Here is a 22,223-nt window from a genome sequence, read left to right as displayed (position 1 = left end):
TCTCCAACAAAACTCCAAGTTTCTCAAAGATGGGTTAACTTCCATCTATTTCTAATATCTACGCAGAAAAGAATGAATCCCAAAAGAAAAATTATCTGTAGAAAACAACTGGTAGTGGTGAACATAAATTCTTTTGTTTCAAAATAAAATTTTAAAACTCAACTTGATTTGAATATACTGAAAGGTATATTTGCCAATGTGTCACTTTGATAGAAATTCCACAAACTGCCATCCAATATTCTAATTCACTTGCTAGTCATCCTATTTGTATATAAAACTACTATACAATTATAAACCATTATCATATTAATGATTATTTTACCGATGTCCTGTTTTCCTGGTATCAGATATTACTTGTATCAATATTGTCATTTGAAGCCTATAGTTTTGACTTAACTGGTTCCTTCCATTTGCCTTACTTCAGACTAAAACACTGGAACCAAGTTACTTGGTTCTCAGAGGACAATGACCCACAAGAAATTTCTCAAGTTTTTTTTGTGTGTGTGCACTTAGCCTTATATAGCACATTCTTTTTCTTTGGAAATTGAATAATATTTTATTACCAGGGCCATAGATATTGCAAAGGAAGTCCAAGACATCCTGACCTTCCAAGCAAGGAATACTTTATCAGTGATAAATGCTAAAAGCAGCTCACCACATTCAAGACTTCCTTTTTAGTATATTTTTTCCAAGTATTTAATACATTATTTCCTGAAGACATGATTACTGTAACAGAAATTACAAATTACGGGGCATCTGGGTGGCTCAGTCAGTTGAGTGTCCGACTTCAGCTCAGGTCATGATCTCACAGACTGTGATCTCCAGCCCCGCATCGGACTCCGTGCTGACAGCTCAGAGCCTGGAGCCTGCTTTGGATTCTGTGTCTCCCTCTTTCTCTGCCCCTCCCCTGCTCATGCTCTGTCTCTCTCTCAAAATAAACAAATGTTAAAAAAAAACTTTTTTTAAAAAAGGAACTATAAATTAGAAGTGAATAAATGACCCAGAGGTAGGTTCTATATATACTTTTCCAGGGCGCCTGGGTGGCGCAGTCGGTTAAGCGTCCGACCTCAGCCAGGTCACGATCTCGCGGTCCGTGAGTTCGAGCCCCGCGTCGGGCTCTGGGCTGATGGCTCAGAGCCTGGAGCCTGTTTCCGATTCTGTGTCTCCCTCTCTCTCTGCCCCTACCCCGTTCATGCTCTGTCTCTCTCTGTCCCAAAAATAAAGAAAAAACGTTGAAAAAAAAATTTTTTTTTTATATATACTTTTCCAAATGTTTTGTTGTTTCAATAATTACATTATTAATACTGTGTTTCCCACCTAAAGCACCTTTGTGCATGTCTTCAAATATTCATCTCGCCTTGGTTCCTATGCTGGAGGTACCTGAGCAATGGAAAAAACAAAAACAACTTGGCAAGGTACCAGGTGCCAAAGCTGCCAGCCAATAGCAATAGTGACCCTTTGTGAGCTTTCCCTGAGACTCTAAGGGGCAAAACAAATCCTCTTCAAGCCAAAAAGAGATGTGAACACGGGACTATGATGCACACTATAGAAATCTGTCATCATCGTAAAGGGAATGAGAAAGGTACGAGGTGATCAATCGCCTTAGTGCAAAACTAGTCTTATCGTCTATAATTTAATAGAAGCTTGAGAACAAATCAACTGTTTTGAAAACCAGAGCAGGCTCCCAGCACTCATTCACAGCTTGGATTTCTCATTTCTGTGCAATGAATCTTAATCACTCACTGGGTTCTATTGTCCCAGCTTTCTCAAGTTCATTCTTTCAATGTGAAATATATTTTTACACATTTACAATTATGCTCCCAATATTTAGATTAGTATTTATATTTGATGAGTAATTAGTTTTAGGGGTGACAGAAAAGACAGAAGTAGGTCTGACTGATTAATATGGAAATATCAGAATCTATGGATATTTTATTATTTATTTATTATAGACAAAAGCTCATTTTTCTAAAGCCTTCAAGAATATACATTTGTCTCCCCCATGAGAAAGGAAAAAAATGTATTTTTAGGTCTGGGATTTTTAAAATCCTGGGCTGCTACTTTTTTTGTTAATGTTTTCTAGTTGGAAACTAAAAATACAAAATTTCCCTATTGAGCAAATTGATATTATGTTTAAATCCAATCTGAAAGAAATCAATTATTCTGTTCAGATTTGGAATGAGTTCATCAATTGTTTGACATTAAAACATTAAGGAAAACTGTATTATTATAATTCAATACAATAAACCAGTGTAACAAAATTATTTATATAAATAAAAGCATATATAGACAACCCAGCCTAAAAGCAATATGAGCTCTCCTGAGCTTCTCTCTTCCAATTCCGTTTGCTTCTTTGCACATACTACATAACTGGATTTGTTATATGTTTATCGGACTATTCACTGTTTTTATGGCAGTATGCCATAGCACAGTGAATCAGTATATAAAATAGTATATAATATTAAAATATTTTCAGATGCACATTTATATATGCATTTATGCAATTAAGACTTTGCGCCTGTATCTATTCCTTCTTTAGGCAGACTATAAATTCCTTATAAAAAAGGGCCATGTTTTATAATTAATGATATTGCTGGTGCTTATTGTGATATAGGAAGCTGGTAATGAAAGAAAGATTTCTTGACGTCCTTTCTTCATACAAGAAATAGAAATGGCATTACATATCAATCCTACCCACCTGAAAGAGAAAGTGACCATCTTTGAAGGGTCTCCGCTAAGAAACTGTAGGACATCTTCTCAGTGAATAAGAAAAGACAGTTTTTCCAAGCCACATGTTTCTCTTTGTAATCAAAAGTTACAATAAGCATATGAAAAGCACAGTTCTCAGAAAGAACTCTTTCATCATTTAAACCATTACCTGTTCATTTACTATTCAAGGTTATCATCAATCACATGGGTAACCTAAGATCAGAAAGACAATGTGAGCTACCTAAATATTTGCCATCTACTCCATCTACTCTTCAGGCAGCACTACCCAGAACATTGGCCTGATTTTTTTTTAAAGCCAGTGACTGTGGACTTAAATACAAGATGCAATGAGCTGCAAATAAGACAAAAACATGGGCTTGACCAAAAAGAACACATGTCCTGGAATACAGACTTGCCACATGCAAACAAAAATAAATCTTTCATCTTTCATACTTAGAAGGGAACGTTTAAAATTCAGTATTAAAATTTAATTAGTAACTTTGACCTTGAGTGCAACTTTTAGTGATAATTATTACACCAGTGCTCAGATTTTGAGATTTATGATCTCATGTTCTCGAAAAAGGCCTAGCACCTCCGTGTTCCTGAAATAATTGATCTGTCTCTAACAAGTGTTATTTTCCTGAAACCAACATCTGTCTTAGGAAGAAAAGTACAAACTGATGAAAATATCTGCTATATTTAAGATATCCAAAAGAGCTACCACAATTTGCATCTAACACATTACTATATTTATAAAAGCAGTCAAGATCATAAATTGGTAATTTTCTTAGCACACAATAGAAGACAAGAAAAAATAAACTGCAAAGCCATTTGCAAGTATTTCCTATAAAGATTAACCACAATTATTAATAAAGAGTGAATGTTTTATATGTGCTAACAACACACGATGCAAACCCATAGCTCACATTTTTCTTGGTTTGAACAGAACCCCACAAATATGTTCTCAACTTGGGAGGTTTTTCTTTCTTTTGTTTCTATAATGCAATCACAAACACCATTCTAACTTCACCAAAAAACTCTCAACCACCAGTCTTGATTGTTTCTCTCTCTCTTTTTTTTTAAATGTTTATTTATTTTTGACAGAGAGAGAGAGAGAGAGAGAGAGAGAGAGAGAGAGAGAGAGAGAGAGACAGAGCATGAGCGGGGGAGGGGCAGAGAGAGAAAGGGAGACACAGAATCTGAAGCGGGCTCCAGGCTCCTTCCGAGCAGTCAGCACAGAGCCGGATGTGGGGCTAGAACTCACGGAGTAGGAGATCATGACCTGAGCCGAAGCCTGATGCTCAACCGACTGAGCCACCCAGGCGCCCCTGATTGTTTCTCTTCTTAAAGATACACAAAATATCATGGCCATCAGATAAGCAGGGAATACTGGCAAATCTGAAAGCAACTATATTTATGTAACATCTAGCCTCAATGGAAACTCAACATAAAAATCTGGGTCTGTGTGCAAAGAAATAACTGGCAAATATCACTGATTCTTCTATGCATGACAAAATGTCCGATATTAAGCTCCTTGCTCTACCATAAAGTAATTATTATAATAACTGCCACCCTTATTATTTACTACATACTTGGGGCTGTTATAAAGTGCTTTATGCCTATTAACTTGTGTAACACTTATTACTCATGCTCACAACTCTGTAAGGTAGGTACTATTATTAGTATCCTTTCAATGAGGAAAGGACAGCAGAGAGAGAGGAAGAAATTGCCACAGGTCAACAGCAAGTGAGCACCTAAGTTGAGTCCCGAGTCACTGTGCCTCAGAGCCATGCTTCTTACCCCTAGATTATTCAATGCTCCGTTACTGTACTTGTGCACTTTGTCAGCAGGAGGAATTTAAAAAGCGAGAGAGCCAACGCACGCACAAAAAGCATACAACAATTCATTAATTCACTTAAACACTTCTTAGGCACCTACCACCCATATAACTATGCATTAAGTTCCTTTCCAAAACGAGAGGCCTTACAGTTAGTCGGTCTTTTGTACAAGCCACCCCAAGTGAGGCCCTGGGAAACACTAGATGTATTCGCACTCAGATATGTCAACTAAATTAGCTAGACAAGATGAAAGGAATTTCCATGGTAAAAGCATGAGCAGCAAATAATGACCCTTGCAAGCAGTTTGTCCCTGCTGAGAAAGCCTCAATTTTACAGATTTCTCATTTAAACGTCTTGGAATGAATGTAAAAACTATGAAAATATGCTAAATGATACTCAAGACCAACCCAGTGCAGGGCAGTGATCAAGGAAGGGTTAACTTTGAACCAAAAAGCTAGCAACTTGCCAACAGAAAGAAACAAAGATGCACACATAACTCAGCCAGACATCAAAAGACACCTACAGGGAGAGACACTTGTTTTCACGTTAGCATCTATAACAAGCAAGATCAACGATTTGTTTTTGTTTTGTTTTGTTTTTTGTTTTCAAAAATGTAGAGAAATGAGAAAATGCTCATATATAATTACCATACCTAATGGAAAACTATATGATACACAATCTGTGTGTGTGTGGGTGTGTCTGCATGTATATATACATGTTTCTTTCCCCTTACAAACATACCGGACCACATCTTTTTTATTTTTAAGTTTATTCTTCATGAAGTTCTAAAATCTGTGGACAATTAGGAATACCAGAGCTGCTGTACATATACAAGCCATGAACTTGAGCATACACTATTATATTACTGGTCCACTTTGTTATACTTACCATCTGTGAATTCACTATACCTCTCTTTAGAAAAGCTAAGGGCTCCTAAAAATTCCAGCTATAAAGTCAATTGTTAATAGTCAATTGTGTTCCTATTGACACATTACAGAAATGCATTTCCCTGGAAGAAAACGGATTAAATTAAAATGTCCACAGAAGAAAGAGAAATATTTTTAAAATAACACTTGTAAAGGTTAGATCATTTTCTGAAATAAAAATATATTACACCTCACACAAAATAAGAAGAAAAAAAATCTGTTGACAGCCATGCACTCATACTAAATAGAACTGAAGAAGTCACTTCTCAATATTACTGCAGAATCCTCTGCAAAGTGTACTGTGTTGGGAATTTTGAACTATTAAAATAAACCAGAACACCTATTTTTTTTTTTTTAATGGCCTCAATTTTGTTCTGTAGTTAAAAGATTTAAACTGATCTCAGGACATAAGTGAGGCAATTTCTAGCCAGAGGCAACAAAGGTCCTATAAATCTTTTCCAACAGCTCATAAATTGGCATGGCTACCATGGGTGTGGTTTCAGTTAAAAGCTAGAATGCTTTGAAAGCTCAGGTTTACAACTAGGTGAATGCTGTTTATGATGAGAAAACAAAACACAATCCAGATTATTTTCCAGCAAGGTTGCTTCATGCCCCACCTGATTTATTATCAAATTCATATATTTGGAATCCTTTGGCCATGAGTACCCTTTACCCACAATAATAAGACCATTTACACAACAAACCTTTGGTAATTAAACTGAGGAAGGCATTGTTTAATGGGTGGAAAAATAATTATACTAAAATAATGATAAACAAACCTCATGATGTTAAATAGAAAACAACTGTATGCTCTCTGCAGACAAATAATTGGTCTCAAAGGAGGATACTTGTTCACCAAGTCTTTAAATTCATTCTTCTATTATAAAATAGTACAGATGAAGGATGAAGAAAAGTATTTTCCCAAAAGAGGAGGGTACCAAAATTGTCTAGTTTATGAACTTCCTTCACCCCCTTAGAAAATGCTAATTTTGGGGGTGCCTGGGTGGTTCAGTCAGTTAAGCATCTGACTTCAGCTCAGGTCATGATCTCACGGTTCATGGGTTCGAGCCCCGCATCAGGCTCTGTGCGGACAGTTCAGAGCCTGGAGCCTGCTTTGGATTCTGTGTCTCCCTCTCTCTCTGCCCCTCCCCTGCTCATGCTGTCTCTAACTCTCAAGAATAAACAAACATTAAAAAAATTAAAAAAACAACAAAAACAAAAAAAAGAAAATGCTAATTTTTAAATGCTAGCTTGTTGGATGATTTTCTTTCCACATTTGGGAAGAAGGGGAGGGTGTTGGATATACTGGCATTAACCAGGGAGCCTGAAGCTGTTCAGCAAGTAAATACCCAGCTCGATGGCTGGTTCTTGAGTGCAGTACTGGTGGTTACTAATCACGTGAGCCTATCCCAGGAAGCACTGTCAGGTAAATGATTTACACAGTAGACTGGCGCCTCCTGGTCACTCATCACATACCAAACTGCCAGGAACAAAGGCCAACAATCCGTCTGACCTTCTAAAGCAATTCCCATATACTTTCATAATCACTTAACTGAAGTTATGATTACAGACAAGTAATCAAAAACACACCTGGATCCACCTGTCTCGGGTTTCTTCGTAGTCCATTGGTCCGTTTCTATGCAGAAAAGTGAAACAAAGCAAAACAAAGATTTTGCATTAGTAAAATTGTATTAATATGTGATACTTCGGAAGGCCAATAAATGTTTCACTTTTTCCATTTAAAAGTATGACTGAATTTGAGCGAAACGTGCTTCTACCGTGTCTGTAATTTAACATTTTTGTTTCTCTAATAAGTCTTTCACTTGAACATCTATAATTGATGTTGCTGATATAACACCACAGAAAAGAAAGATCTTTTCATTTGCCATCTCTGGGTATTATGGCACAAAAAAAATTTTTTTGGAAGTCACAGTGAACACAGGAATTATTAGAACAAAGCCCAAGTAGCTATTCTTGGTTGGAAAATGCTCCTAGCAAAGACATGTGATGTCTAAAAGTCTAACTCAGCTATTTCTGAGGCCTGACAGGCCAGAGACTAGAGAAGATATACAACCTCAAAACCAAGATCTGAAGCTCTGACTTTAACAAACATTTAACTGAGAATGCTGTTTTAAATATGGTCACTTGCATCTCAATACTTTAAAAAATAAAACAGGCATGCAGCTTGTGAAACATGAAAGTTAATTTTTATTATAGAAAAGAAAGCCATATGAAAAATTGTGCATTACAAAAATTATAAATAAGATGCAAAACAAATTTTAAATGTTTGAAAATGCGTGGTTATATATTCCATTTCACAAATAATTAAATTCATTCCCACCTAATAAGTAATCTCACTAATAAGGACTTATCACTTTTTATTATACAACTGGATGAAATGCTGAGTCTGTAACGACCACAAAATTTAGATTTTTACAAAAGCAATTTTCTCTCTGTGTTGGGGTTTTTGACTGTGTTTGGAGGAGACTTGGGTTCATTCAGAGCACACTTGGCTTTGCTAAGCACATATTAACCATGGATTTTTCTTAGGGTTCCTCTTGCTGTTTTCATTCACAAGTTAAATGGGTGAAATAGGTTCTTACAGCCTTCCTGTCTCAAAGCTCATCGAGCAGACTTTCAGGATTCCTAAGGTGGGAGAAAACTGAAGACATTTTTACAATTTTTGTTTTTAACCAAACTACTTTCAAAATGGATTTGAAAAAGCCCAATGTGATCATTAAAATCAGCGGTGAACCTGTGTTGAGCAAGATGGGTAACTGTACTGGAAAAACTAGTATAAAGAGAACTGTTATAAGTGAGAAGAAAATGTCTCTCTGGGCTCTTGGTAGACAAGGCACAAAAAGGAGAAGCGTGAGAATCCAAGATTCATAGCTGATAACTTGGAAGAAAGCTGCTTTCAATGAAAATATCTGTTCTCCCTGAAATGTTGTAACATTTTGCAGAGCTCTCTCTATAAAGGACAATGACCACAACTGACAATATTTTCAACAGGAAAATAAATAATGATGGATATCATGTTGCTACTTACTTCCTACATATCCCTTCACCTTCTTAATGTACAGTAGAAGCTGTCTTTCTGTGCTCTTATACCGTATACAATCAAAATGCTGGAGGCAAGAAAGGAATAAAACCTTAGGGCCTTATTCCTGGAATCCCCAAACTAGCACCATTTAAAAATCATAGACTTAAAATGTGGAAAAGAGCACTTGGGTTTAAGACCAATGCTATACTACCTGAAGTGAGGACTGAAATAGAGAATAATTTGCAACAACACAGATGGACCTAGACGGTATAATACTAAATGACATAAGTCAGAGAAAGATAAATACCATATGATTTCATTCACATGGGCAATTTAAAAACAAAAATGAACAAAGAAGAAAAGAGAAAATGAACATACAGATTGTTAAGTACAGAGAACAAACTGGTGATTCCCAGAGGGGTGGTGGAGGTGGCTGAAATAAAGGGGATGAAGAGTACATTTATGTGGTGAACACTGAGTAATGAACAGGACTATGAATCGTTGCACTGTGCACCTGAAACTGATATAACACTGTATGAAAAAAACAATAGAGAAGGGAGCCTGGGAGGCTCAGTCAGTTAAGCATCTAACTCTTAACTTCAGCTCAGGTCATGCGCTGACAGTGTGGAGCCTGCTTGGGATTCTCTCTCTCCCTCTTTCTGCCTCTTCCCCTGCTCGTGTGCACACTCTATCCAAAAGAGAGAGAGTGAGAGAGAGAGATTGAACATGGTATAATTATTAAGAATATGGATTCTAGGGCCACCTGGGTGGCTTAGTCGGTTAAGCGGCCGACTTCACCTCAGGTCATGATCTTGCAGTCCATGAGTTCAAGCCCCACGTCGGGCTCTCTGCTGACAGCTCAGGCCTGGAGCCTGCTTCAGATTTGGTGTCTCCCTCTCTCTGCCCCTCCTCTGCTCACAATCTGTCTCTCTCAAAAATAAATAAATATTTTAAAAAATTAAGAAAAAAAAGAATATGGATTCTAGAATCAGACTGCCTGAGTTCCAATTCAGACCTTGTCACTTGGCACCTGCTGTTTGACTGTGAGCATCTCTGTGCCTCAGTTTTCTCACCTATAAAATGGGGATAATAATAGCACCTACTTCACAGCATTTGTAGTGAGAATTAAATGAGTCCTGTGAAATGCCTGGAACACTTCCGGCCACACAGTTAAGTGACAACTTTACTGTTGTTGTTAATAATGATAATAACAATAATATCATCATCATCATTACTATTAACTTCATAGCATTTTGACTGTTTACATGCACACAAATTACAAACTGTTTTTCTAAAGTTATTGCCCTACTGATGTTTTAGGTTTTTCCTCCTGAAAAATCAGTGACCCCGAAAACAAATTTTTCTACAGGAAGAATGAGTGTAATTATGATTTGTTGTATTGAAAAAAAATTTTTTTTCAGCTACGTATACCAAATGCCTTTGGAGATTTATTTTACTTTAAAAGCACCCAGGGGCTCCTGGGTGGCTCAGCTGGTTAAGCATCAGACTTCAGCTCGGTTGTGATCTCAGGGTTCGTGGGTTTGAGCCCCATGTCGGGCTCTGTGTTGACAGCTCAGAGCCTGGAGCCTGCTTTGGATTCTGTGTCCTCCTCTCTCTCTGCCCCTTCCCAGCTCATGCTCTGTCTCTCTCTCCAAAATAAACAAACATTAAAAAAAATTTTAAACAAAGCATCTAAAAGCTATTTTACATTGTAAAAAAATTTGTAAATATTTAGCAGACCATAAACAATTTTAAAATGCTAATTTCAATTGTCATTCTGTCATATTCCATCCCACCTACTCCCCTCCCCCACCTATATTCTCAAAAGCTTGGACAGAGCTTTTGTCCCTAGCAGGGAGAGGAGAGAAAACAGGAGTACACACCTAGAGGCAATCCCTGGGAGCTGTCAAATGCAGCCCCATGAGATCAGGAGAAATGGTCTTTAGAACTTTCTCAATCTTCTTTGATCAAACTAGAAGGGGCAGGGGAGGGGACAACCAACCAACTTAATTTTAGAAGCATTTGAGTTATTTCTTGCTTCATTACCCATTACCTTGTCTTTCTCTAAAAGAAATACTTTTATCATCCAAGAATCTCTTCTTGCCTCTTGGGATAAACTTAATTCTCTGTTGATTTTACCAACAAAATAAGCAAAAGTTTCATTTGCTATGGAACTGGCTTTGGTTCCTCAGTTTTAAAGGTTAAAAAAAAAAAACCAAATTAAGGAATGGATTTAGAGTGCATATGTGTTAAATAGATAGGTAATAATAATCTTACTTCCCACAGCTGAAGGCAGCTTCTGAAGGCCCACTCCAGAATAGAACATGGGATGAATATGAAGGGGGCTCATGAAGGCCTACAGATCCTGTAGCTATTAAAAACTGACCTGCCTTAAGAATAAAGTGTAAAATTAAAAATTACAAAGTCACAATCATAGCTACTGAAAGGGGAACAGAATAGGACTACAAACTGGTATATGGAGAGAAAGAACTTCAAGAGTGGGGAAACTACAGATGACAAAGCTTACAAAAGGGTTTTATTATTTACTACTAGGAAGACTCCTGAACATCATACAAGCCTCTGCCTCGGAGAATTAAACCACCCTCCACACAGTCTTGGTGGAAAAGCATAAAGTGCCAGATGCTTCTTAACGTTTTTTTGCTACATTTCTCCTTAAACCAAGTTACAGTTTCCAAATAGATTGGGTAATATAAGAGCTTACTATAATTATGCACCCAAAATAAAGATGAGCAGAATCACACATTAAATAAAAATTGCACTTATTGTATTCAATACTTAAGCAAGTCGCAAAACCACTGATGCTGCATTAAAAAAAAGTCAACGTGAAAATTAATTCATTTCATAATAGGCTTCCGTGTAATTTTTTAAAAGGATAAAATGCTTGGAGAGAATTATTTAGTATCATGTGAAAATTATTAACTACTTCTTATTAGCACACTTTCTGTAAATACACCCACTTCACATTACTTAAATAAAATCAAGTGAGATCATCTTCTTTGGAAAAAATAATAATACATATAGCTAATAGGGTAAATGTAAAGTAATACTTCGTTCAAGTTCAGAGTTCTGTCTCAATAATCTAAGGAAGTGTGAGAATAAGAGAAAGCAGGCCACTTTCCAAAATCTTCATTGGCAGCATCCTTATAGTCCTGGTGAAAAACCTGACCTGACAACTAAACAGTAAAAGAAATTTCACATTAATTAATTTTAGCCCTAGAAAAGCCTACATAAACTATTTTTATGATATTTCTTGATCTAAATTCTAGACTAAAATTCTTAACTGAAACACTGAAGAAGTGCATATGAGCATCCCCATAGCACATTCTTGATACCCTATATGTGCAAATTATGCGCTTATGCAAAAGAGAAGCAGAAATAATTGCTTATTTAATCTTACTGTGCTTTTCATTATTTTCACAATATAAATGCCAGCCTGTTAAAAAATATTATACCACCCTTAATGATAATTATTACATTAAAATAATTTTGTATAGAACGTTTTTTTGTCATTCTTTTACTCTGAAATTCTCAAATTACTGTACTTTTGATTCACATAACCAATCACATACATTTTATATTTTAATTTTCTCCGTGATACTATTTTTGGGAGGTCAGATGAGAAATCTGCTACTTTTGGTTAAAGGCCAAGGCAATGGTTGTCTGGAATCTGTCATATTTCTCATTCTTTCATATTTTTTTAAAATACCTTTATTCTGAGAGGTGACAGGGATCACACAGTTCTAAGCCATTAGACCTTAAACTGTGTTAAGCTGAAAGAAAATGCTATCAGATCTTGCTTTTGATCAATAAGACATGATACAAATCATGTTTGTGCTCAAATAGACAACTACTAGAAACATGAAACCACATTCTGAGATGAACACTGTTAGAACTTTTCAGGACTAGCAAATGTTGGGCAGCCATGCAATGTTTCATGACAGAGACACATCTACCAACTCCCTGGGGTGAGGGCTACCTTCCTTCTGTACTAGTAGGATCAAAGATATTTATTCCAAAGAAATGAATATAGTTGCATTAACTTTTACAAACCTCAGGGTTTTGTGGAATTCTGCAGGAAACTAGGGAAAAGTATCCCGATATTAGGGCCACACGTTGTTAGAGTATTTGAAATTTACCTGAATAAGTACCTAAGTATGATGTTCCATTTCACACACATTCTTAAATATTCACATTTTCCCTCTACCTAAGATCTCCAGACAGTGACTGAAAATTCCTCTGATTTAACCTGTGCATTTAATTCATAAGCACTTGACTTCTCTAGCTCTGTTTCTATCCATTTTAAGACAAACATTTAGCATTCTAAAAGCTCAAGCTGCTTAAGTTAACAACCTGAAATGCAAAAGTTATATAAAAAATTTTTAAATGTTAATCTTACCTCCGGTGGTTTGAGCGTCCCTTGTTCTGAAACAAATGTAAAAATTGGCATTGTCAGTGTAAAGTTATTTTGTTTAGTTAGCAACCTTAGCTTGTTCTCTGCAGCTTGGTAAAACACTGCTGCTTTGTTTCCCTAACTAATACTTGTAATATATTTCCAGGGTCCCTCAGGCTGGGCTAGTAATTGTTTTGCAACCCAGGTTCTCTTGCCTTATTGGCTTGTCAGGAAAGTGACTCACAGTTCTAAATGACTTCTAGGTTATGCTCAACTTTTTCAATTGTTGATTAAGCAATGTCAATCCAACCACATAAAGCTCCTTGAAACAGAGGCTTGCACTAAATTTACATGCATGAGAAAAAGCTAGGTGGGAACCTTTCAACACACCTAGTTTTAAGTCTAAATGCACTAAGTTACAAAGGTATTTCATTGAGTATAACAACTGTGAATTTAACACTGTACAGTACTGCATATGAATTTTTTTTCATTAAGTGGCTGTAACTCTTATTTTTTTAATTTTGGGGGGGAAAGACAGTTTAATTTAAAGATGGAAATACAAAACTGACAGGATTAGACTCCAATGCTAATTTTTCCCTTTCATCTTCAGTTTCCTCGTCTGTAAGCAGAAACAACAATCTACTCATTACATTTTAGTTCTTGAAAATGACTAACAGTTGTAAAGGACCCGGAGATCTGCAGGTGAGTACAGTGGCAGAAGGGTGAAGGGTTGTTCTGAAAGTAAAGGCAACACACTGCACGTGGACACCTGCTGGATACTTATGCTTCCTTTCTCCATACCCAAGAGCACCTACACATGTTATTGCTTTTCCAGGCTGTGATGGCAAACACCTTGTCATTTTGAGTCTATGCCTGACTGCTCCCATCCAAAATGATCTTCTAAAGAGGGATCTGAGAAAAAGAAGAAACTGAGGGAAACACCAGAAAAGAAAGGACAGGCCTAAATGAGAGCTTTGTAAGCTGTTTCAGTAAGACCATACAAGAAGTCCCACAACCCGAGTTCAAGGGGAAAATTCCAACCTGAACACCTGACTAGCTGCCACAGATTGCTTTACACAGAAAGCTGCCTGGGGCATGGAACAGAAGGTTGTTTTGTTTTGTTTTATAAAAGAGTACTTCTGATTAATGCAAATGGAAGACTCATGACCAAAGTCACCTTTCCATAGAAAAGTTAAGTGTGCACTCCCCTGTCAATTTCAAGCCCCACGCCACCAGCTTTCACAAATGACTGCCTTCTATGAAGGCATCTTTGCCAGGTTTAAAGTTGGCCTTTACAAAGGAGTATTCCTGGACAGAAAGCTATTTCACTTATTTTCCTCATTTAGAAATAAGCAATGTTTCAGAAGATAGATGGCCTAAGAGGTTTGTGGAAAGGGTCTCTATAGGTACCATTTGGCTGGATGCTGTGTCAAGACTAAGAACCCAGGTTAGGTGAACTTAGGTTCCTAACAGCAGGTGTGACACCTGTTTTGCTGGTTTGACCAGAAAGACTTATATTCCAGAATAGCCCTAAACTACTTTTTTTTTTCTCCTACTGGTGCGTTAGAGAAAGAGCCTGAACTGAGAATCATAAACTGCAAGAAGCACCAAATGGGAGAGGAGTTTAAGTTTTCCATCTAAGGAGACTGAGAAAGGCTGGCTATTTCCAGATGTCCTCCAAAACGGAAAAACCTCAGATCTTTTGGGTTCAGTGTTCATAAATGAATATGCAACTTAATTTCAATTCAAAATTACCATTTTTTTTCTGACTCTTTGCATATAAGTATTTTTATGTCCTTGTGAGTAGGTCTTTTACAGCATGTTATAAATGTATTATATTTTTGTATAAAACCTATGATCGCCGATGTGACAGTAAGTGAGACACTATGGTCCACGAGGGTCATCTGGTTGCTCCTCAGAAAGGGGAAAAGATGGCATCTAAGGTGGCCATCTAACTATGCAGACACTTGTACCTCTTTACCCAGAAACTAAGATCTAGGAATAGAAGACTCTCACTGACAGGCTCTTCACATTTTGTTATGTAGTGTGTAAGTTCAATGTGGCCAGCTCCCTGCATGAGTAAGCACCTATTACAGGACTCAAGAGAGTGAGAGGTCCCAGCAAGGCACACAGGTGACTGGTACAAAGCCAGAAGCAATCCAGACTGGGCTGACCACCTTACCCAATCTCTCTCTTTCATTTACGCACTTCCTGTTGGCTCCTGCTTTCTCTCTTTGATGTCTCATCAGCTTTCCTCGTAATTCTGATTAAATGTACTAAGAACTCCTCTACACAAAGCCTCTTCATTGTAATCCAAGTAGGAAAAATGGAAAAGAGGCTTTGTGCTGGATGTAACTCCAACTCTAAGGACCTGAGTTCTTATTTAGGGCTTACCTTTTCCTTGCCACCACTTCCTGTCCTCATGGCTACCATATCTACCCTCTATACCCTGTCACCCAGGAAAGAGGCCCACGTCCTCCATAGAGTTGGTATGGAGAAGTTCACACTTTGATCTGCTCACACTGGGTCTAGCAGAGTGGCTCTTAAAAGTCTCAGCTTTTATTTACTTCTGTGTCATAGTAGGTTTCTGTAAATTTTCTAAGAATAGTGCAAAACCCAAAGGTCTTGAAATAACTCTTAGAACCTGTTTTAAGTTCAGCAATTCTTATCTTATTACTTTTGTACTTACCCTAGTGGCCACAGCATTGAACTATTTGCCTCCTTTATAAACAAAATCTAAATTCTGATAACCATACTAATGCAACAGCTTAACTTATACTAAAATAACAGTGATGAGACAGGAAGACCCAACTGCCAAAATTGCTTTATACATTTTCAAAGTAAAGGCTCACTCTGGCTAGAAAAATAGAATAAGGGCCTCTTTCAATGAAATATTCTATGGAAAGGTTGCTTTAATTTTGAAGTCTCCAACACCATCTTCAATCTCCTCTTGATATGTACCCAAAACTACTATGGCAGGTACTTGGGTCCCTAAAAAACACTTTGTGTGTCACAGTTCTGCATCAAGATCAAGATAATAAGGGCTGATGACCATCAAATCTATTTTAGCTGAATTCTGACCAAACAGAAAGGTTGCTGCTTGAGATCTGATGAAAAAGTCTTTCTTTCTGTCCTCTCTTTTTTCTCCTGGGAACTTCCTTAGGAGAGTAATTCAATTCTTCAAGTTTCCCAAAGTTTTTAATCCTCAACTTGTCTTTACCCCGCAGCCTATTCTCAGACTGCTATTGATCAAACTATAAAATGTTCTTACCCTTTCAAGAGCCTTTCTAGATGGTGACTCACAGGCCCTCAAGGGGTTTATACCTTGCATTCTTTCATCAAGTCCCGACTGGTTTAATGTAATTCAGAGAAGGGGTGTTACTGAGGTGCTTGGAGGCTTTGCAGAACTCCATCTTCAATGCCAGCACAGGGTTCAATGTGCATATTTGTGTAAAAGAATTGTTTTCCACCGAGGCTTTAGATTCACTTAATACAATTCATTTGTTTAAACAAAAAATTCAGTCCTATTATATTTGTTTTTCCAATACAAGTGGCTCTCAAAGCATACAATATTACACAATTTGCTCTCTTATCTGAAGTTCTATTTGTTAAGACTAAACAAATCAATGTCCAGTAAGACGGTTGGTCTCAAAAGAGGCCACAGAAAAGTAATAACCAGAATAGCTTTTGAAGGCGCCTTGTCATCATGGCTAACATGCTATTTTTGTCAAACATTAAAACTAAAAGACAGTTGAACTGATAAAATTTTGAAGTTAAACAAATGTTAAGTTCACCACTCAGATCTATAGCAATATTAGGAAGAAAAAAGTTTAAATACTTGGAAAGAGATTTTGATTTCAAGTCTTTTCAAGAGCTCTAACAGACCACATGATATTTTCCAGTTTACTTTAATAATCATTAGTATATCACTAAACTCACCCAAATAGTTAAGTGGAAGGAATAATAACCAACCATGAGAATAAAATTTTCTTGGTAAATTAAAAAAAGAGGGCTAATTTATGGGAAAGGCTTTAAGTCATATGAAGTAGAACCAAAGTCATTTTTTGGTAATGAAATCAATGACCAAGTCTCAGTTCATGTAAAAGCAATCTGATAAAATGCCTAGTGGCACAAGGCTGAAATAAAACTATGCTCTAAGAGCTTACCTCTTATGATAAAATACTGCGCTATTATTAATAAAAAAGGCATTTCAGATGCCTTTTGGGGTAGAGGTTCTAGGTAACAATCCTAATGGTTTAAACCATTAGGATACCAAGGCAACTTCCTTCCAATTAGGAATGGCTATAGCAGCAGCAGGAGCAGGAGCTGGCCTAGATAAAAGAATGATTAAACAGAGAAGCAAATGGGGACCTGCTTTGGTTAAATATTAGAGCAGCTGAGGCTTGCATTCACACTAAAGGAAAAGATGCATTAAACCAAAGTTTCTGCTCCAGCAATATTTGCCTTCCAGTGCGACTTTCTTTGTTTAAACTGAGAGGCTGCAAAGCAAGCTATTATTGATCAAAGTCAGAGTAAGAAGGGTTTAGCAGGGGAAAAACACAAGTGCTCCCAAAAGGTCGCAGTTTGGATTAGACCCTCTTGGTGGTGTGCTGTGAGAAAGAAATGCCATTCTAGAATTGCATCAGCTCTGCAGCGAGTTGTTGAGAGAGTCTCATGTAATGGAGTCCATACCTATTCATTATTAAGGTTGGAAAGTTCTGGCAGCACACTTCAGAGGCCATGTACGTGTTGATCATTGAGGTTGCCATGGTGAATGTGAAGGCATCAACTCAAGTTCAGTGAAAATGAGAGAGGGAAATTGCCTGCTCTTCATATCCATGCAAATTCTCAAATGTTAAGACATAAACTAATCACCCAGCCTTCAAATTTGTTTCTAAGTTGCACAGTTTGTCTTATAAATACAAAACAGAAAACTAAAAACACCTTTTTAAAATATTTCAAATGCACTTGAATTAATAATCTGTCATAGTTCAATATTAATATAAATGACTTACTTCATTCAGAAATGCACTGCATTTTTGCCAAGTAATTATTTCAAAGATGAATGAAAACTAGGTAAATTTAAGGGTGACAGAGCAAGAAACATAAAAGGTTTCTAAATTCAGGGAAGACAACATCCAAATAAGGCTTAAGTTCCACAAAAAGAAATGCCTAAGAGCTATTTTACATGCTGATTGGTTAGTGTCTAGCTACATCCAACACTATTAAAGATTGTATTGGAGCAGAGATATCCCTATCTGGGGAAAAGGGAATAACAACTTGAGGTTAAGCATCCTGACTTTGGACTTGGTACTAAGGGATGAATACAAAAGATGAAAATACGTTCCCTACAGGAATGAACACATACTCTACTAGAGGAAACGAAAAATGCCCAAACCGTCCATGTATTCCACACATTGTCTACCTCCCCATGTAATTAAGTTGAGACTATGTAACTGTTTTTAACCAATACAGTGTGATTAAAAGGAAAAAAAAGTGTTATTCATTTCAGTTTATGAGGTTTTAAGAACAGCTACTGGGAAGCCATATGTTGAATCTGCAAAGTCCCAAGATGGAACCAGCTCGGATCCCAAGCCATTTCTTAGAAGGGAGCTACCTTGGAGGGCTTTGGAATTCATAGCCAAGAGTGCATGTGTGAAAAATCAATGTTTATGTAGTAAACCCAATGGGATTTGAAGTATTTTAGGAGTGTTTTAGTTGCTTAACAGCAAATACATAAAACCTACATACAAACTAATTAGAGAACAATTTAATTCACACTACTGTTGGGTGGCTAAGGTGAGGTTAAATGATTGGCAAAGGGCTTGTAGAGGAAGTAAAGGAAGAATAGATCTTGGAACTGTTGGGAGAAAAGGGAGCGCATTTCAAGGAGAGGAAACAGTAAAACCCCAGCAAGAATTCTGAAAAGGGATTGACTGGATCAGGGAGTATACTTCCCTAGAAATTGAGATATTATTGTCATCAGGTGTTCTGTGATATGGTTCTGTTCCTCGCTACTTATTAACCTAACCTAGGCTCCCCTGTCAAAGGCCTGATGATTGATGCACAGAGCATGAGCCTTTCCTTGCATAAATACTAGAAAGGAATGCAAAGGTCCTACCAAGTCTATCTTCAATTCTTAAAGTACCAGCCAGGGATTCAGAGAAGGTTTTCATTTCACTTATCCTTCATCGAGTTGGACTCCAGTCTTTACAAGGGCAGAATCAAAACCTGTCCAATCTCCCACAGCCTCCTGTTTCTGGTTCCAACACTATAGTGATCCTCAGAGCCCAGAAACCCTAGTGCTATACTTCTACTCATTACACTGTCCATCTGTTTGTCAGCCACTCATCACTTGTCACTCATACTTGTCACTGTCTGTCCACTCACTCATCCACCTACCATGGCTTTCCAAAGGTAAGGGCATCACTTAAGTATCGTTCTTATCAGCGAGCAGCTCCAGTCTAACTGAAGTTTGGACACTACTCTGTACGGAATGGAAGGTATAGGGAGGGAGCAGTAGAATCTTACAATCAGAATTGATTTTAATGAAGATCATGTTGGAAATCATGTAGAAGGAGTATGATTGACAGCAAGGAGTTAGGAGACTTTTGCAGTTGTCCAAACAAATGACACTGAGATTTTTTTTTAATCTATAGCAATACCCTATCAGTGGGTTCTAGAGAGCCTTAGGAGGAGAGCTAAGAACAATAGGTGAGTAAATGAAGATGAGAGAGGTGGGCACATCAAGGCGCACATCCAGGTTCAGGTGAGTGCATGGATGCTGAACCTTTAACTAAGACAAGGAGTAGGCAGAGGAAGCCTCTGTTAATGACTAACGAGGCTGGTTTTAGACATGTGAAATTTGAGGTCACTGCAGGACACCTGGGAAAGGAGATGGGAGAAGAAGATAGAAATTTTGAATCTAAAGTTCAGGAGAAAAGCCTTATGTGGAACTAGTGACTTATCTGCCTGGGTGTAGGTTATAGCTAATGCCAGGGAAATTTATCAGATAGCTAAAGGACAGCATGGGGGATGTGCTAGGATATGAAGGAAAGTGTCAAGGGGAATGGTTAAGAGTACTGAAGAATAGGGAAAACTCAAGTTAGGTAAGGCCTAGATTGTGATGACCAGTGTATTTGGCAATTATAAGTAGAACGGAAGATTCTCTAACCTTCGTCAACTCCTGGGCTACCGTGTCATTTTGTACAACTAGTCCCCCTTCTCCGCCTGGACCAACGTTGAGAGAAAATGGCATGATCCACTTTCTGGAACTGCCTTCTACCCCAACTACCCAATGTTTATAATCTAACTATTCCTACTGGGCACAGCTTTCTGAGCTACAAGTAGCCTCCTGACTCATACTGAGCCTATCAGACTCTCTTTATCTCCTAAGAATATAGTTAGACTACGTTAAGCAATAGAGTTATAAAGCTCTGTAAAGTTGAGGTCAATCTCAAATCACCTAAGATAAAATTTTATGTGGGAACCTGGATTATCTAAGCATTTGCATTTGCTCTAAATCAATACCATTGACTTGCTTTAAATTTAGCTGTTTAAATTTAGCTGATCCCACTCCCCCAAGTCAAGTTCTCCTGAAATGCCCTTCTCCAGAAAAAGCCCCATCCAAGTAAACTAGCTCTCCAGCCCTTGATACATCTTGTTCTCCCTCCTGTCCTCCTCCCCTACATCCACATTTCCCCCAATGTCATACCCATCATCGAAAACTATACTTTTGAACTAGTGTACTCTGTGCAAAACCTAAGCCAATGTTGATTCTCTGCTAGCTGGGAAACACCCATACATTCTAGCTTGCCCATGTCCTCAAAATTCTACCTATTTTACCACACTCACCAAGCTCAAACTCACACTCTATGTGCAGTTACTACCTACTACAGTGCAGGAAGGGGTGGGTTCGAGAACAGGATGTCATAACTTCCAACTTTTAGAGGGCGTCTCTTTGGGAGTGAAGGGGAGGACTGCTGACAGCTGTATCAGATTCCTCTTCACTCAGGATAAGCATGGCCCTTTAGTCATAGGGCTACCCACGAATGCTAATCTAGAGGCAAAACAGGGCAGCCTCCTGGGCAGGTTCTTAATAGCTCACACCACTAATTAACAGACTAGGAGCATTCAATGCCATCAGTCTCTTAGAAATCTTGAGCAGGAAAGAATAGAGAGAGAGAATAAGACACAGTTGCATAAAACAGGAAAATGCAGGACAACTTTGAATGCAAGGCAGAAAACCAAGAGAGCAAATGAATAATGTTTACAACTCCAAAAAGTAAATTCAGACAGAGGCTTAAATTTTTTTTCCTGCTTTTGAGTACGATGAATTCTATAAAAGAGTTTAGAGGATGATGCTACCTTTAATCAATTATATGGGTGTAAATAACCATTATCTATAATCTGCAGGGCATGAACAGCCTTATTCTTAGTTACCTTGTTTTCATACTTTTATGACTCAGTTTCCTCATCTTAAAATAAGAGATCCTGGAACTGAAGGTGTCTAAATCTTCCAGCTCTGAGGCAACCCATGGGGAAAGGGCAGGCATGGTCCTGGGGACGCCTGAATTTCTCACAGCACTTCAAAGCACTGAAACCTAAACATATTTGGTAGTTACTAATTTAACTAAATTCAGAAGTGTTTTTGCTAAAAAAAAAATTAAAAAATTGGAAAATCTCTCTTAGACAAAAACCAAGCACATGATTTTACTCTGGTGGTTTACAAGGGTTAGGCACTGTGCATCTATCACATTTGGCATATATCCTCACCACTAATTCACATGACTGGGAGCATAACTCAGGGGTAAAGAACAAACTCATGAGCTGGACTTCCTGGACTTTCTTCACTCTATTGGTTAAGCAACTAAGGCAAGATACTTATTTCTCTATGCCTCAGTTTCTCCTATGTAAGAACAGCAGCAATGCCAACTTTAAAGGATCTGTATAGGTCTAAATGAGTTGACAGCAGTGATAAAACAGTACCTGGGACTTTGTATTTATTAAAAAAAAAGATTTATTATTTTTTTTAACATTTATTTATTTTTGAGACAGAGAGAGACAGAGCATGAATGGGGGAGGGTCAGAGAAAGAGGGAGACACAGAATCTGAAACAGGTTCCAGGGTCTGAGCTGTCAACACAGAGCCTGACGCGGGGCTCGAACTCACGGACCATGAGATCATGACCTGAGCCGAAGTCGGACGCTTAACTGACTGAGCCACCTAGGCGCCCCAAAAAAAGGCTTTTAAAGGCTAGGTGTAATTATCCCTACCTTAGGAGGGAAGAAACAATG

The 22,223-nt window shown here is 37.7% G+C and overlaps 1 protein-coding gene across 1 annotated transcript in view; it reads right to left on the bottom strand.

The window, feature by feature from the left end:
- The window catches only part of VAV3 (vav guanine nucleotide exchange factor 3), a 352,519-nt gene that overhangs the window by 99,332 nt on the left and 230,964 nt on the right, over nt 1-22,223 (bottom strand). Inside the window, exons 18-19 of the mRNA XM_047870461.1 lie at nt 12,934-12,959; nt 7,064-7,109 (exon numbers count right to left, since the gene is read on the bottom strand). Coding sequence (XP_047726417.1) covers nt 7,064-7,109; nt 12,934-12,959 — 72 coding nt within the window. The remainder of the gene's footprint in view (nt 1-7,063; nt 7,110-12,933; nt 12,960-22,223) is intronic.

The sequence above is a fragment of the Prionailurus viverrinus genome, chromosome C1 (genome assembly GCF_022837055.1).
Source record: "Prionailurus viverrinus isolate Anna chromosome C1, UM_Priviv_1.0, whole genome shotgun sequence".
Taxonomy (NCBI): Eukaryota; Metazoa; Chordata; class Mammalia; order Carnivora; family Felidae; genus Prionailurus; species Prionailurus viverrinus.
Note: the sequence above shows the minus strand (reverse complement) of the source record. Positions and strands in the feature narration are given on the sequence as shown.